Source organism: Stomoxys calcitrans, chromosome 5 (genome assembly GCF_963082655.1).
Source record: "Stomoxys calcitrans chromosome 5, idStoCalc2.1, whole genome shotgun sequence".
Lineage (NCBI taxonomy): Eukaryota > Metazoa > Arthropoda > Insecta > Diptera > Muscidae > Stomoxys > Stomoxys calcitrans.
The window spans coordinates 123,262,506-123,278,348 of record NC_081556.1 but is presented as its reverse complement, the minus strand read 5'-3'; the positions used below and the strand labels follow the sequence as shown (position 1 = coordinate 123,278,348).

Below are 15,843 nucleotides of genomic sequence, written 5' to 3'. Positions count from 1 at the left end.
TAGACTGCTTACCCACTTTTTTTTAACATTGGTGTAGCCACGTCTGACTTCAGGCTGTTTTGAGCATTATAATAATCGGGCCGGCCCTTCCTGTGAAGGCGCATCTTTGAACCATTTGTCATACAGAGGTATGTCAGCCAAAAGTGTGATTTCTACGGCATCTTAAGATTGGGCGTCTTTTTATCTTTGGTGGCGCCATCTCTGACTTCTGGCTGTTTTGAGAATTATGGTAAAGGGGCAGGGCCCCTCTTTGAATACGGCATCTCTGAAGCGTGTATCATATAGAAGTAAGCCAGCCTTTATTTAGTACCCATATTGTTACAGTCGATAAGCATGCCCGTTTGGGTGGGTCTTATGGGGGCGTTCTACTAGGCTTACCCACTTTTGTTAGCATTGGTGCAGCCACTTCTGACTTTTGGCTATTTTGGGCATTATAATAATCCGGTGTGGCCCTTCCTCTGAAGGTATGTCAGCCAAAAGATTGGATTTTCTTGGGGCCAAAATTTCTTCTTAAAATGCCTTTTTTTCAATACCCATATTGTACCCATCAGTAATCATGCCCGTTTGGGTGGTCAGTACCAATTAAAACCCCCGGTAGCTGAGTTTGTAAAGACCTCTGCTACTAGTCATTCTAGCCCAACCTAGGTAGGAATATATGGGACCTCAATTAGTCATAAAAACCTTTATTTTAAGTAGCATTTACATGAAATTTTTATTTTTTTTTGAAGCTCTTGGCAGCAGGGAAGTTTCCCTATACCACGGTAGGGTTAATGCAATCTAAATGGGAAGAGAATCGAAAAGGCAAGAATTCAGATATGTTCAGTTCATGCTAACATGCTTGGGTAAAGTCTTACTGTCAATGGATTTCCAGCCAATTTGTACATTTTTGGCAGCATTATCCTGCTTCAGCCAGTCCAGCAGAGGCTGGTAGTAGTCCATGAAAGCAGAGCCTTGCAATTTTGTTTCCTGATTGGGAGTTAAATCTTTGATGATTTCACGCCATGGCTTTGTGGCACCAGCAGACATCATTTTCCTGAAAGCAAATATCAAAAATTTGATTGAATATTTCGAAAAGCTGTTAAAGCTGGTCGGAAATCAACCTACATTAAAATATCGCCAGCTTCTGTTTGGCCATGAAGATTACATTTAAATAATGGTTTGTCGGCATTTCCAGGCTGGTATAAATCGGTTTTCAAACACAAGTCCCGATAGATTTGGTAACCCAAAAATTCTCCAAATAGTTTCCTAAGTTGAAAAAAAAACTCTTAAATAAACAAACAACGCTGTGGCAAGACATCACTCCTTGGTGACTCACTTGGTGCTGCTTCGGCCATCCAATACACCCTCATAGAATTTCGGGTTCATATCAAAGGTGGGGATATAGGTGTGATCCGAAGGTCCCACACCCATGTACTTTTCCATGAGATTCCAATAATGGCACTTGTAATTCCAGGGCCGAACATTATTATCGATCATATCCACCCACAATTTTTCATGCACAAAGTACATGGGCACTGAGAAGAGCGCGTGCACAGCCTAATTGTAGTTGAGAATTCACTGAAAATCCCGCTTGGAAAATTGAAGTAAAGACTTGGACTCACCATGCGATATAGGAAATTTAAATGCATTTCATCATCGTAATTGTATTCGGTCAATAGATGCACATTTTGTTGCAAATGCTTGGGTGTGGAAACGGTCAGTATCACGGCCTCGGCCATGGCGTTGCCAAAACCGGGACAAGCCTCCCGGCTTAAACCCACTGGAAGCTTATTTTTTTGCAGAGCATAACCCAAGCGAGTGATGTCGCCATGCGTGGTTAGCAGCCTCTTATAGTTGACCTTCTCACAATAAGCCATACGCACTTTGCCATGATAATTGATGCGGGCCTTACAATCAGCTGAGTCTTCGGAATTGGTGATGGGTTTGAAACCTTCGTACTGGAAGTAGCTGTGAACAAAGAAGAATGTCAGATATATAAATATGTGGTCTTTCCAAACTTGGCCATACTGAACTTTGAATAAACACATCCACAGGGTTATTAGAATCCTACATAGAGCACTCAAATTTTGGATATTACATTCGTAGTTGCCCTGATGGGTCAAAATATCAAAACACTTGATTTGCAATGCTAACGCCCCTCATGATCGCTGAGGCAGCACAGACACTAATGTTAGGGGAGAAAGCGTCCTCAGACCACCTCCCCATAATTCTCACCATCGACCGACCACCCAACTTCATAACCTCTGAGCTCTGAACGTTTATCAATCAAAAGAGGCCGATTGGGTCGGTTTCAGAGAGTACAGCCATCGCTGCTTCAGTGAACTGACACCTCCCTCTAATGTGCCACTTGCCGACAGATACAGCATTAACTTTTTCCAGCTGGTAGAATGCCCCAAGAGCTGCCCAATTTTCCGGCGCAGGCAGTGGAACTCGCATACGAGTGTGATGGGATTCGTTGCATGGACTCTACTAACCCCAGAATCTGCCAGCTAAATCTGGAAATGAACAGGGTAGTCAGTTATGAACATAAGCGGAATTTGTGACTGAAACACTTGGAGCAATGTAACTTAGAAACCGGTTTTGGGCGAGCTGCGGTCTACTCCTAAGTAACTGTCGAACCCCGGTAGAGGGGATGACTGGACCTGTGTCACTTTTGGCGGCGTAACTTTGACGGATCCGAAGAGATCCATCAGGTTGTTCAACCGAGAGTGACAGGGCTAGGAGGAGAGCCATTAGCTGTATCCGTGCTCTCTGAGCCGATGGACAGCCATCACAATTTACCGTGGCTGAAGTTACGAATGTCATCCGTGGTGCCAAATCATCCAAGTCGTTGGACCCCAACGGAATCTCTGCATTGATGCTGAAAAATCTGTATCTACCTGGAGTTGAGTACCTTACAACTGTACCTCAACCTGTCTTTGAACCCTCCTATAGTTCCCGATGTGTGGAAGATGTGCAGAGTGATCCCTTAACTAAGAAACCGGTTTTGGGCGAGCTGCGGTCTACTCCTAAGTAACTGTCGAACCCCGGTAGAGGGGATGACTGGACCTCTGTCACTTTTGGCGGCGTAACTTTGACGGATCCGAAGAGATCCATCATGTTGTTCAACCGTCAATTTATTGTGCATCTCGAGAGTGACAGGGCTAGGAGGAGAGCCATTTGCTGTATCCGTGCTCTCTGAGCCGATGGACAGCCATCACAATTTGCCGTGGGTGAATTTACAAATGTCATCCGTGGCTCCAAATCATCCAAGACTTTAGGCCCCAACGGAATCTCTCCATCTGTATCTACCTGGAGTTGAGTACCTTACAACTGTCCTCAATCTGTGCGGAAGATGTGTAGAGTGATCCCGCTACAGAAGCTTGTAAAGGATCCGAGTAAGGGGTAGTAGTACAGACACTGATCTCCCTTCTCTCACCAGTAGTCAAGACGCTTGAGGGACTACTCCTTCCAAGACTCCTTGGAGAATTTCCATTCGTTGATGCATAGCACAACAACTGCTCTGCATGCCATCGCAGCACACATTTTCCGTGGCTTCAATTAGCCCAGGCCATGTGACAGGAAGCTTGTAAAGGATCCGACTAAGGGGTAGTAGTACAGATTGATCTCCCTTCTCTCACCAGAAGCCAAGACGTTTGAGGGACTACTCCTCCCAAGACTCGTAGGAGAATTTCCATTCGCCGATGCATAGCACAACAACTGCTCTGCATGCCATCATCGCACACATTTGCTGTGGCTCCAATTAGCCCAGGCCATATGATGGGACGGTCCTCATGGCACTGGACCTATCAAAGGCATTCGACGCGGTTCGCCAAACTAATGAGGACATCGCCAATACGTCCCTCCAGCCAGGTCTGAAACGATGGGTCGCGAATTATCTGTGCGATTGCCAGTCATTTGTGGAATTTAGGGATAAGAAGTCGAAGCACCGTAGAGTGAAACCGGGAGTTCCCCATGTCGGGGTGATCTATCCGGCACTGTTTAACCTCTACCTATCCTCCATTTCACCCCCTTCAGAGGGCATAGAGATCGTATCATATGCAGACGATTGTACGATCATGGCATCAGGTCCCCCACCCATTGATGGCATCTGTGATAGATTAAGCATCTACCTTAACGAACTTGCCTCTTATTTCGCTGCAAGATATGATTGAAGATATCTGCCATCAAATCTTTAGCCAAATTGTTCACTATATACCCGCATGAGGTACGTAGAGAGCTGAAGGTGATGGTCGACGGAGTGACAATTTCGACCATCAGGTGTCGCAGCATACTTGGTGTCACATTTGACAGTTCTTACAAATTCTCCTCACATGTCACAGCAATTTGCCTTAAAGTCAAAAGTAGAAAAAAGGTCCTCTTGGGCTTGGGTCAGCAGCCCAAGTGACTTGAAACAAGGTCCTCAAGTCACTTGGGCTGCTGACCAAGAAACCTTGTTGACCACGTACAAAGCAATTGGCTGGTCTGTGGTAAGTTATGCAGCGCCAGCGTAGTCTCGTCAGCTCTGCGACACGCAGTGGAATAATACTGAGATCTGTCAGAGTGCCGAATTGTGACGAGCTGTCTCCTCACTTCGACCACCTCCATCAGGAGACACAGATCGTATCCGTGCGAAGACATAACTACGCGCTGTCTAAGCAATACCTTCTGGGCTGTTTCTGCAGAAAGCCTTCAGGTAGGTCTGCAGGTTCTAGAGCGTGAGAGAACCTCTAGATTATGCTGATGCGGTGAATAGCTACCGGGTGAATGTGGTCCTTGGAGAACCACCGCCTCCCACTGCACCTGAATAAATTGACTTCCCTCTGCAAACCAGGGGTCCCGATTGTGACCAGGGACCACACGACACACATCACCTATTTAACTGCCAGCCAGATCCACTCGACTCAGACCCAGACCCCTCTGGACGCACCCCATCTTAGTAGTTCCGGGACCTGAATACTCAACAGAATGATTCTGCAGAATCGTCTGCAGGTTCTAGAGCGTGAGATGCACCGCTGCAAGAGAGAACCTCTAGATTAAGCAGATGCGGTGAATAGCTACCGGGTGAATGTAGTCCTTGGAGAACGACCGCCACCCATTGCACCTTAAGTAATTGACCTCCGGCAAACCAGAGTAATTCTGGTTCAATTACAATCCGGCAGAGCAAGGATTGATGCCAACGTGTAGGATGAGTGTCCCGATTGTGACCAGGGACCACACGACACACATCACCTGTTTGACTGCCCAGCCAGATCCACTCGACTCAGACCCAGATCGCTGTGGACGCACCCCATCTTCGTTGCAGAGTTCCTGGGTCTTGACACTCAACAGAATCAAGAAGACGAAATATAGAACACAACACACTGCTACAACAACAAAAACAACCTTTCATTTGGGGCCCATAGTGGCCCAATCGGTCTATATGTTCGTCAAGGAATTTTGGGTAGGGCTTTCCCCCCCCCCCGTTACTTGATCTTAAGTTTGAATATCAGATTCGTCTTATCGATATGAGTATACCACCAGATACCAAACAAATATATCGGCTAACTTATCTCCGTGATCATTGAGTCTTGAAATGTGGGCAAAAGGGGAGGATCCTCTCCTTTTCAAATTGTCCGTTTAGTTCTTGCGCATTCATTACCCGATTAAGCTGAAATTTGTAACAGTGAGTAAAGTTCCCAACAACTATCTCGAATATAGTCCAGATCGGACTATATTTAGATATTGCTGTGCTATATAGACCGATTTGCCGATTTAGGGTCTTAAGCCTGCAACAGGTTCATTTATTACCCGAGTTTGCGGAAATTCGTCATAGTGAGTTTTATTACACCCATTGACACTCTTGTCGAGGGTGGTCCATATCGGCCCATATTTACATATAGCTGCCATATAGACCGATCTGCCGATTTAGGGTCTTAGGGTCCGATTTAGCTGAACTTCAGAATAGTTACCCGATTTCGCTGAAATTCGGAATGGTAAGTTTTAATGAGCCCCTTGAAATCCGAGCCGAAGATCGTCCATATCGGGTTATATTTACATATAGCTGCCATATAGACCGATCTGCAGGTTTAGGGTGGTCCATATCGGCCCATATTTATTTGGGCCCGAGACCTTAAATCGAGAGATCGGTCTATATGGCCGATTGATTTCGCTGAAATTCGGAATAGTAAGTTTTATTTTTTTTGTCCATAGGCAGGTTAAGTTCGAAGATGGGTTATATCGGTGGGCTATATCTTGATACAGCCCCCATATAGACCGATCCGCCGATTTAAGGTATTAGGCCCATAAAAGCCACATTTATTATCCGATTTTGCTGAAATTTTGAACAGTGAGTTGTGTTAGGCCTCTCGATATCCTTCTTAAATTTGGCCTAGATCGGTTCAGATTTGGATATAGCTGCCATATAAACCGATCTCTCGATTTAAGGTCTTGGGCATATAAAAGGCGCATTTTTTGTCTTATGTCGCCGAAATTTAGGATAGTGAGTTGTGTTAGGCCCCTCGATATTTTTATGCAATTTGGACCATATCGGTCTAGATTTAGATATAGCTGCCATATAGACCGATCTTCAGTTTTAGAGTCTAAAGGCCATAAAAGGAGCATTTATTACCCGATTTCGCCGAAATTTGGTACAGTGAGTTCGACCTCCCTCTCGAATGTGGCCCATATCGGTCCAAATTTGGATATAGCTGCCATATAGACCGACCTCTCGATTTAAGGTCTCGGGCCCAAAAAAAGACGCATATATCATCCGATTTTGCTGAAATTTGAAACAGTGACTAGGCTTTTCGGCATCCTTGTCGTATATGGTTCAGATCGGTCTATATTGGGATATGGCTACCAAAACGACCAACAATTTGTTCTATAAAATTATTAGACCACGAATTTGGTCCAAAATGGACCATATTTCGATATATCTGCTATGGGGGCATAATATATGCATTTTTCACCGGCCTTTGACGAAAGGTGGTTTACATATACCCGAGGTGGTGGGTAACTAGTCTCTCTCTTTTTTTCTTCTTTCAATGTCATTTGGCACAACTTACCTTGGATAAGGTGGAAAGTCCAAGAGCTTAAAAAAATGACTAGCGGTTTGACGTAGTCCATTGAAGGTCCAGTTTGCTCTTAATTCCTGTTGCATATTGGGCAATTTCTTTTCGGGATAGGGATTCACCAAAACCGAGTCCTTTTTCCAAGCCTGGTAATAGGACTGTTCAATGAGATGTTGTGGTATGAGTCCCGAATCGGGAATGATAGCATTGCCATATTTATTTCTAAGGATCTGTCTCAAATGGCCATGCATTTCCTTGTAGAGAGGCGCAATGGCGGCCATATAATTTTCCAAATCTGCCATCATATTCGCATCATCATAGCCTTCATACCATATCGCAGAGGCAGATTGATTTGCTGCTGATCCCAGCGACTGATAGTAGCTGACGTAGTAGCTCAAGGCCGTTTGGACTTCAGGGGGCAAATGACTGCGCCATTCACGCCAATACCATTTGAGATTCTCCTCATCATCGCTGTTGGTAAAAAGCGCTTTAATATCACGATTATAGGATACCTTTTGGCATGTGTTGGCACTTAAGCGGGAGCAGGTGAACTTTTTCTTGCCAACATTTTTCAACAACGAAGTATTTCTACGAAATTCTGCATCGGTCTTGGGATATTTCATTTCCCTGAGCAATATTTCAAATTGACGTTTCAATAGGGGACTCTTAAAATTTTGCCAATCAAATTTTTCCAATGCTTCCTTATAGGGCAAAATGCCATCGCGTAGGACTATATCAGCACTCACTTTACCGTTGGGATGTTCAAATTCTAAATCGGAATTGATGCGGTATTTCTCATCAATGCTTTGAACCAATTCCTGGGCACAGGCCTCAGTAAGGCATTCAGCGTGGACACAGTGATGGGTCACATAAAGACCAAGGAGCTGAAAAAATACAAGAATAGAAGTTTTTTTTTTGGGAATCTCTTTTTTATTATGTGAAAATTCTTAATTACCATGAAACAAAAAAAATGGAATTTTAACATTCTGAAATCTGCTTTCGTTGGCAAATTTCAGCGACAACTGATCTCAAGTTCAATTTATTTCACAATTTATAGGTTTGCACATTGTCTGCTTAAAGATTAGAAAGTGTTTAAAAAAATCGTCAACATTGTATAGGTGATGAGTAAAATTGTCTTTTTTTTTAATGTTATATACAGTGGCGCACAAAACTTCTTCAGCTACAATTCTTGTGAAAATGTTATGATGTGATAATACTTCGACTAGTAATGTCATATTTTTGGCTTCCAAAGTTGTGAATTTTGCCTACGATCAAAAGGGGCCTTTTTTTTGAATAGCCAATTCGAAACGGTTTAGCGCTGGGCGACACCACATAGTAGAGAAGTTTTACACGGCTGAATACTTGACAGCTTAGCAAATTCAAATCTGGACACCAATATTCCGATTCAAGTCTAAGCTGAATGATATGGAAGCTCGCCATAGTTCACCACCATTAGTGAGGCGAAAAACTCTGCTTACAAAATTATTCTTAAGTGTTTGCCTGGATACGAACCTATTGACATAGGCGGACATGCTAATCTCTGTGCCACTGGCTAATTTTTCGCATGTTTGGTAGTGTTTGCAGGCCACACCAGATAACTCGATCTTCCAATATGGAACTCGATCCGGCCGAGAAACATTCCATTAAAGAACAGGGACGAACTTCTCACATATCAATCAGTGCTGTTCGTTTCAAGTTGAAAGCTTAATGACCGAGTCCGAACCTCATGTCCGACATCTCTTTTGTGGAGAAGTTCTTATATGGCTTCTACGCATGGCATGGTTAGGTTAGGTTGAGTGGGTTGCGCACCAAAGGGGAGTTCACTCGGAGGCCACTCTGGCCCGTTGTGGTACTCTTGAAAGTAAGGGAAGAGAAAGAAGATGTGAGACCTCGCACTAGAGGTTATACACGAATAAAAGAAAAACAGGAGGAATGGAGAACCCGAGAGGTAGGGGGTGAAGTAACTGCAATCGCGTCGCAAGCACGGATGTAACTACGCAGGAGCGTATGGCACACCCCGTTGGATCCATCCTGTTTCTTCATCAAATCTTAGAAGACCTACCATAGGTGCGTTCGCAATCGGGGGGACGATCACAGAAGAATCGGCTCCCCAGAAAGGAGAACCTACGTCCCTGCAGGCCCGGGCATGAACACAGCAAGTGCTCAATAGTCTCCTCTTCATCCTCATCGAGACAACTCCTACAAAAGTCATTTCGCGGTACTCCCATGCGCGCTGCCATGCGTTCGATAATAGGTCAAAGAGTACCTTACCCCTGTTAAGGTACTCATCGACCTTGTCTGTCCCATTGTGGTACCCAAGAAAGTAAGGGAAGAGAAAGAAGATGTGAGACCTCGCACTTGAGGTTATACACGAATAAAAGAAAAACAGGAGGAATGGAGAGCCCGAGTGGGAGGGGGTGAAGACACTGCAATCGCCACGCAAGTCCGGATGTACCTACGCCTCAGAAGACCTGTCAGAGGTACGTTCCCAAGTTCACCCAGATCACAGAAGAAACGGCTCCCCAGAAAGGAGAACCTACGTCCCTGCAGACCCGAACATGAACACAGCAAGTGCTCAATAGTCTTCCCTTCATCCTCATCGAGACAACTCTTACAAAAGTCATCGAGACAACTCCTACAAAAGTCATCAGTCGAAGAGTACCTTACCCCTTGTTAAGGTACTCATCGATCTATTATTGAACGCCTGCAACTCCCTCGCTCCCCCCCGGTCTATGACAGGCACGAGCGCCTTTGCAGTCCGGCAACCATCCATCGAGTCCCATCTCGCCACCGATGCCGCCCTGTCCATCCCCTCTAATGTGTTCAGTTGCTCGACAAATGGCCGGTGAATGATCCGCCCGGCGCAGACGAACCCCTTTTGGCGCATTTGTACGCCCCCTCATTCCCTGGAAACCCCTCATGCCCAGGAACCCATGTCAGCCCATTAGTCGAAGAGTACCTTACCCCTGCTAAGCTACTCATCGACCTATTATCGAACGCTAGCAACTACCTCGTCCCCCACCGGTCGATGACAGGCCAGAGCGCCTTTGCAGTCCGGCAACCATCCATCGAGTCCCATCTCGCCACCGACGCCGCCCTGTCCATCCCCTCTACTGTGTTCAGTTGATCAACAAATGGCACCAAGGAAAGACCGTTGAATGGTCCGCCCGGCGCAGAGGGCGCACTCGTACGCCCTCTCATTTCCTGGAATCCCCTCATGCCCAGAAATCCAAGTCAGCGTCATATCGTGGGTCCGGAGCCTATCCTGGGACTCCAAACAGTCCGCCAGGCATCTCGACCTCACCATCCTCGACCCCAAGGCCTTGAGCGCCGCCATACTGTCCACATAAATTCTGAGTTTTGAGGGCGGTAAATCCCTTACCAGAATTTCTCTCTTCTCGAACCCCAAGGCCTTGAGCGTTGCCATACAGGCCACATAAATTTGGAGTTTTGAGGGCGGTAAGTCCCTTACCAGAATTTCTCTTTCTATCTCCTCGAGCCCCAAGGCCTTGAGTGTTGCCATACAGTCCACATAAATTCTAAATTTCGAGGGCGGTAAACCCCTATACCAGAATTTCTCTTTCTCTCTCCTCTAACCCCGGGGCCCTGAGCGTTGCCATACAGTCCACATAAATTCTGAGTTTCGAGGGCGGTAAGTTCCTTACCAGAATTTCTCTTGCGGCCACTGCAATGGCACAGACCTCTGCCTGAAAGAGCGTACACTCGTCTGGCAGTCTCAGAGACACACCGATATTGAGTGCGTCAGAGTAGACTCCCAATCCAGTCCCTGACTCCATGTTGGAGCCATCGGTGTAGAATGAGTTCTCATCCTCCTCAAGTACAGCATTCACCCCTCCATTCAGCCCTTCCAGGAAAACGGAACCGCAACTATTCTCCTTCAATTTGCCGTGCTCCCTCAGTCTATGTGCGACCCTGGCAGCGCAGTTACTAATATAGACCTCAATGGGCAGCATATTCAGCATCGCCTCCAGGCCTGCCTGCGGTGCCGATCTCAGTGCCCCTTTGATACCGACGCAGGCCAACCTCTGGACTTTCTCGAACTCCCTCGCACGCGTCCTCTTCTCTACTACATTCCACCGTAGCAGTGCTCCATAGGTCTGAACTGGTCTCACGATTGCCATATACATTCATTCCCTCCCTCTCACTCCCTGTAAACCCCTCATGCCCAAGAACCCATGTCAGCGTCACATCGTGGGTCCGGAGCCTATCCAGGGACTCCAAACAATCCGCTATACATCTCAACTTCACCATCCTCGACCCCAAGGCCTTGAGCGCCGCCATACTGTCCACATATATTCTCAGTTTTGAGAACGGTAAGCCCCTTACCAGAATTTCTCTTTCTCTCTCCTTTAACCCCAAGGCCTTGAGCGTTGCCACAAAAATTCTGAGTTTCGAGGGCGGTAAGTCCCTTACCAGAATTTCTCTTGCGGCCACTGCAATGGCACAGACCTCTGCCTGAAAGAGCGTACACTCGTCTGGCAGTCGCAGAGACATACTGATATTGAGTGCGTCTGAGTAGACCCCCAATCCAGTCCCTGACTTCATGTTGAAGTCATCGGTGTAGAACGAGGTCTCATACTCCTCAAGTACAACATTCGCCCTCCATTCATTCCTCCCAGGAACACGGATCGCGACGGCACTCCAGTCGGCACTGGTGCCAGGTAGTCGGAGATCTTCCTCATCCGCATCCATAACACCCAGAATCGAATTTTGGCCGCAACCATCCTTCTTCAGCATGCCGAGCTCCCTCAGCCAAAGCGCGACCCTGGCGGCGCAATTCCGTATAGAGGACTCAATGGGCTGCATATCCAGCATCCAGGCCTGCCTGCGGTGCGGATCTCAGTTGCCCCTGTACTCCGACGCAGGCCAGTCTCGGGACCTTCTCGAACTCCCTCGCACGCGTCCTCTTCTCTACGGCATTCCACTCCAGTCGGCACTGGTGCCAGGTAGTCGGAGATCTTCCTCATCCGCATCCATAACACCCAGAATCGAACTTTGGCTGCAACCATCCTTCTTCAGCATGCCGAGCTCCCTCAGCCTAAGCGCGACCCTGGCGGCGCAGTTCCGAATATAGGCCCCAATGGGCTGCATATCCAGCATCGTCTCCAGGCCTGCCTGCGGTGCGTATCTCAGTTCCCCCTGTGACTCAGACGCAGGCCATTCTCTGGACCTTCTCGAACTTCCTCGCACGCGTTCTCTTCTCTACGGCATTCCACCGTAGCAGTGCTCCATAGGTCAGAACTGGTCTCACGTTGGCCGTATACACCCAATAAATCATCTTGGGGGTTACCTCCCACTTCCTACCAAACATACTCCTGCAGAGTAAACAGCACACAGTGCCTTAGGACTTCTTTTCTCTGTGTTCCTTTTCCAGGACAGTTTCGAATCGAGGACTATGCCTATGTACTTCGCCTCCTTCGACAGCCGCAGGGTGAACCCGTCCAAGGATGGGAGTCTGAACTCCGATGTCTTATATCTACGCTTGAAGAGCACTAGGGAAGACGTATTCCCTGGGTTGGTAATCAACCCATTTCTGGTAGCCCTTCGCGACAATCTCCTTCGTGACCCTTCCATGATCTCGCTGATCGTCGACAGATACCTGTCTCGGGCCAGCAGCACGACTTCGTTCGCATATGCGATAATCCTCGTGCCGTCCCCACCGAGATCCATCAGTATTTCATTAATCACAAGGAAGAACACCTCCCTTGGCGTTCCTCTGATCACCTGCCTTCTGACCACACTAACTCCCAGGTTCGCATTAATAAACCTGCCATAAAGCATTTTATTGGTCCACTAGGAGATTATGGTGCATGGCGTAGTACCAGACAAATGTTGCCAGTAATAGGGGGGAAAGCAGAGCGTACCTATTCGCTTCGAAAGTAAGTCTGAAGACAATTTTTATGCTAATAGTGGACAACAATTTTAATCATGAACATGTGCTTGCTCATCCGAAACCAAGCCATAAGCCCAATTGACCTAGAAATTATTTATCAGAAGAAATAATTGAAATAGTTTGAACTTGACCATCCCTATCACCTCTAGAGGATTGCAATATGTTTGTGCAAAAATCTTTATATTCGATGAACCTTAACCTCAGATAGCAGCTATCAGTTGACTTGGAAACAAAATCAAAAAAAAAAAAAAAAACAACCAAAAGTTCGGCGAATCCGAATCTTATATACCCTCCTATCGCATTTGTCAAGTCAAGCGATGGCTTTGCTAAGCTCACAAATAGACCGAGAGACACGGCTGTATGTACCAGCAGCGAAATCGGGCGAAACTGCAGGATGCTAGAAGGGATAGAGCTGACATTTCAGGCACTTCTGTGGAAGCTGGAAAGAGAATCAGATTTCCCGAGGAGCATAACACTGCTAAAATGCTGAAGAAGAAAAAGAGCTCCTCGCTTTCAAGTACTCTGGGAAGACCAAGCCAGCCCTCTGCAATGGAGACACCAGACAGTGTCCTGTGGAGGGAGACAAAGTCGGAACAGTAAAGAAAGAAGCGTGAACGGTCGCTGAGTTTCATGGAGGACTGCGACTTCCAAAAGGATACCACAACCATCACAGAAGGGAAAGATGGTCGCTGAAAAAGTAGGGAGTCACCCTCTTACGCCGGCGGCGAAGGAGTAGGAGGAACTCTCGTTGTGGTGGGAATTGATGGCCGTCTTTTTCAAGATAGGGAAAACAAGGATAGGCAAGGATCCTATCGTGTCCCTGCCTAAGTACCGGTGTTTGTTAGCAGCGCAAGTCGGCCAGGGACATAGCAAATGCTCCAAAGTCTCACCATCTTCCACAACTCCCAAAGGTGTCGCGACGGAATGCATGGTGAATGTTTTAAACAAACAAAACCAAGAGTTTGCCGTGGAGAAATGGGAGGTTTTCCCACAGGGAGGAGAAGGAGGAAGGAACTCTCCTTGTGGTGGGATTTGATAAAGTCTTCGTAACAATTTTTGTCTAAGACTAAAGGCATGACGGCCATGGGCAAGAGTTTGCCGTGAAGAAATAGCAGGTTTTACCACAGGGAGGAGAAGGAGGAAGGAACTCTCCTTGTGGTGGGAATTGATAAAGACTTCGTGACAAGTTTGGCTAAGACTCGAGGCATGACAGTCATGACCGTCTTTTTTAAGATTGGGAAGACAAAGATCCTAATACTGGTATCGTATCCCCACCTAAGTACCGGTGTCTGTTAGTCGCGAAAGCCGGCCAGTGACTTAGGAAATGCTTCATCTACCCCACGATCGGGTTAGCGAACATGCATTGAAGTCTGAAGGTGGTCCACCCATACGAAATATGAGCTGTGAGTATAGAGGGGACATCTTAACGCTGCACTTTGCGTCAGCGGAATGTACTGATACAGTCAAAAAGCTAGTTAGAAGTATTCACATTCCCTGTGGTGGGCTCAAAGCTCAACTTTGTGAGAAAGATGGACATCCCACAGCTCACAAAGGCAACGATCTTCATGAAGGATGTGGGCGGCGAAATCGCTACGGAACGCATGAGGGAAGTCTTAAACAAGCAAAACCAAGAGTTTGCCATGGAGAAATGGCAGGCTTTCCACAGGAAGGAGAAGGAGTAAGGAACTCTCTTTGTAGTGGGAATGAATAAAGTCTGCGTGAAAAGTTTCTCTAAAACTAAAGGCATGACATGGCCGTCTTTTTCAAGAATGGGAAGACTAGGATAGTCAAAAAACCTCATATTGAGCCATCAGGCTGTGCAGTGGCGAGACACTCAATAACGCCTAACGGACAAGGGGCCGACAACGAGATTATCACCAACCCTCTCGATATTGGGAAGCTCCTAATGCGGGTATGATGTTCCCACCTAAGTACCGGTGTCGGTTGGCCGTGAAACCCAGTCAGTGACATAGGAAATGCTTCAACGACTCATCATCTCCCCCACATGCCCTACACATGCTATCACTTGCCGCACCGATTTCACTAATTGTCTCGTTTTTTCACGATGAGGAGTTCCTCATAGGATTTTTTCGTTCTACCGACCGTTCGACATGCGCATTTGTCCCCCACGCCCTTAACTCAAACTGCTTCGGCCAGAAAGTCTTCGGGTTAACCGAGATTATCGACGGCAGTTTTCTGGCCTTCACTGCCAAATCGTCTGGTCTTTCATTCCCCCTTACTCCGCTATGATCATACGCCAAAACGTAGCGAATCGTGCCATTCTCAGAGAAGGCGTTAATCTCTCTGCTTACACTCCAAGACTGCTCGAGACCTTACCGTCCTGGATGTTATTGTCCTGATAGCCAGTTTACTGTCCGTAAAGATGTTCACACTCGACGTCCTCGCTTTGAAACCACAGCACCTCACACATTCCGTGATCGCCCGAATCTCCGCTTACATGGCCATATTATGGTCAGGAAGACATCTCAGATCCTGTGTTCTCAATGTAGACCCCCAGGCCCACTCTGTTCTCTAGCTTTGATCCATTCGTGAAACATGATATTCCAGATGGCAAAACCATAGTTCCGTCAATTCCAGGCTATACCGCTGGCAGCAGTGCCTCTTACTCCACCTCAAGTGTCGTCTCGGTATTCGATCGGAATTCTTTCCCATTCCTTCCAGGTTTCCTATCGTTGCCACGGTTATACCGCGATAGTATGACCCGCTCCCATCCCCTATCCATTCTCCCAACGCTTAAAGTCTCAAAGCCGCAATGGCTGCCTCCCACTTAATCTGTATGTCAATGGGTAGAATATCTTGAATAGTCTCCAGTGTCCTAGTGGGCGTGGTACTCATCGCGCCACCAAGGCCGTTCACTGAACCTATTATATTATCCTT

The 15,843-nt window shown here is 46.8% G+C and overlaps 1 protein-coding gene across 1 annotated transcript; it reads right to left on the bottom strand.

Moving 5' to 3' along the window:
• Nucleotides 1-693: 693 nt before the first annotated feature.
• Nucleotides 694-10,554, bottom strand: LOC106085977 (angiotensin-converting enzyme). The gene is made up of 7 exons (XM_059369929.1): nucleotides 10,414-10,554; nucleotides 7,026-7,915; nucleotides 1,602-1,947; nucleotides 1,316-1,536; nucleotides 1,105-1,245; nucleotides 855-1,033; nucleotides 694-777 (listed from the first exon to the last, which is right to left on the bottom strand). The coding sequence occupies exons 1-7, from the start codon at nucleotides 10,552-10,554 to the stop codon at nucleotides 752-754; spliced, it is 1,944 nt and encodes a 647-aa protein (XP_059225912.1). The 3' UTR covers nucleotides 694-751.
• Between the last annotated feature and the right edge of the window lie 5,289 nt (nucleotides 10,555-15,843).

Coding starts and splice junctions, on each gene's coding strand:
- LOC106085977 (XM_059369929.1), bottom strand. CDS start 10,554: ATGGCAACACTCAAGGCCTTGGGGCTCGAGGAGATAGAAAGAGAAATT. Junction 1,246..1,315: donor GATGGCCGAAGCAGCACCAA/GTGAGTCACCAA, acceptor TTTTCAACTTAG/GAAACTATTTGGAGAATTTT. Junction 778..854: donor TGGCTGGAAATCCATTGACA/GTAAGACTTTAC, acceptor CTTCCCATTTAG/ATTGCATTAACCCTACCGTG.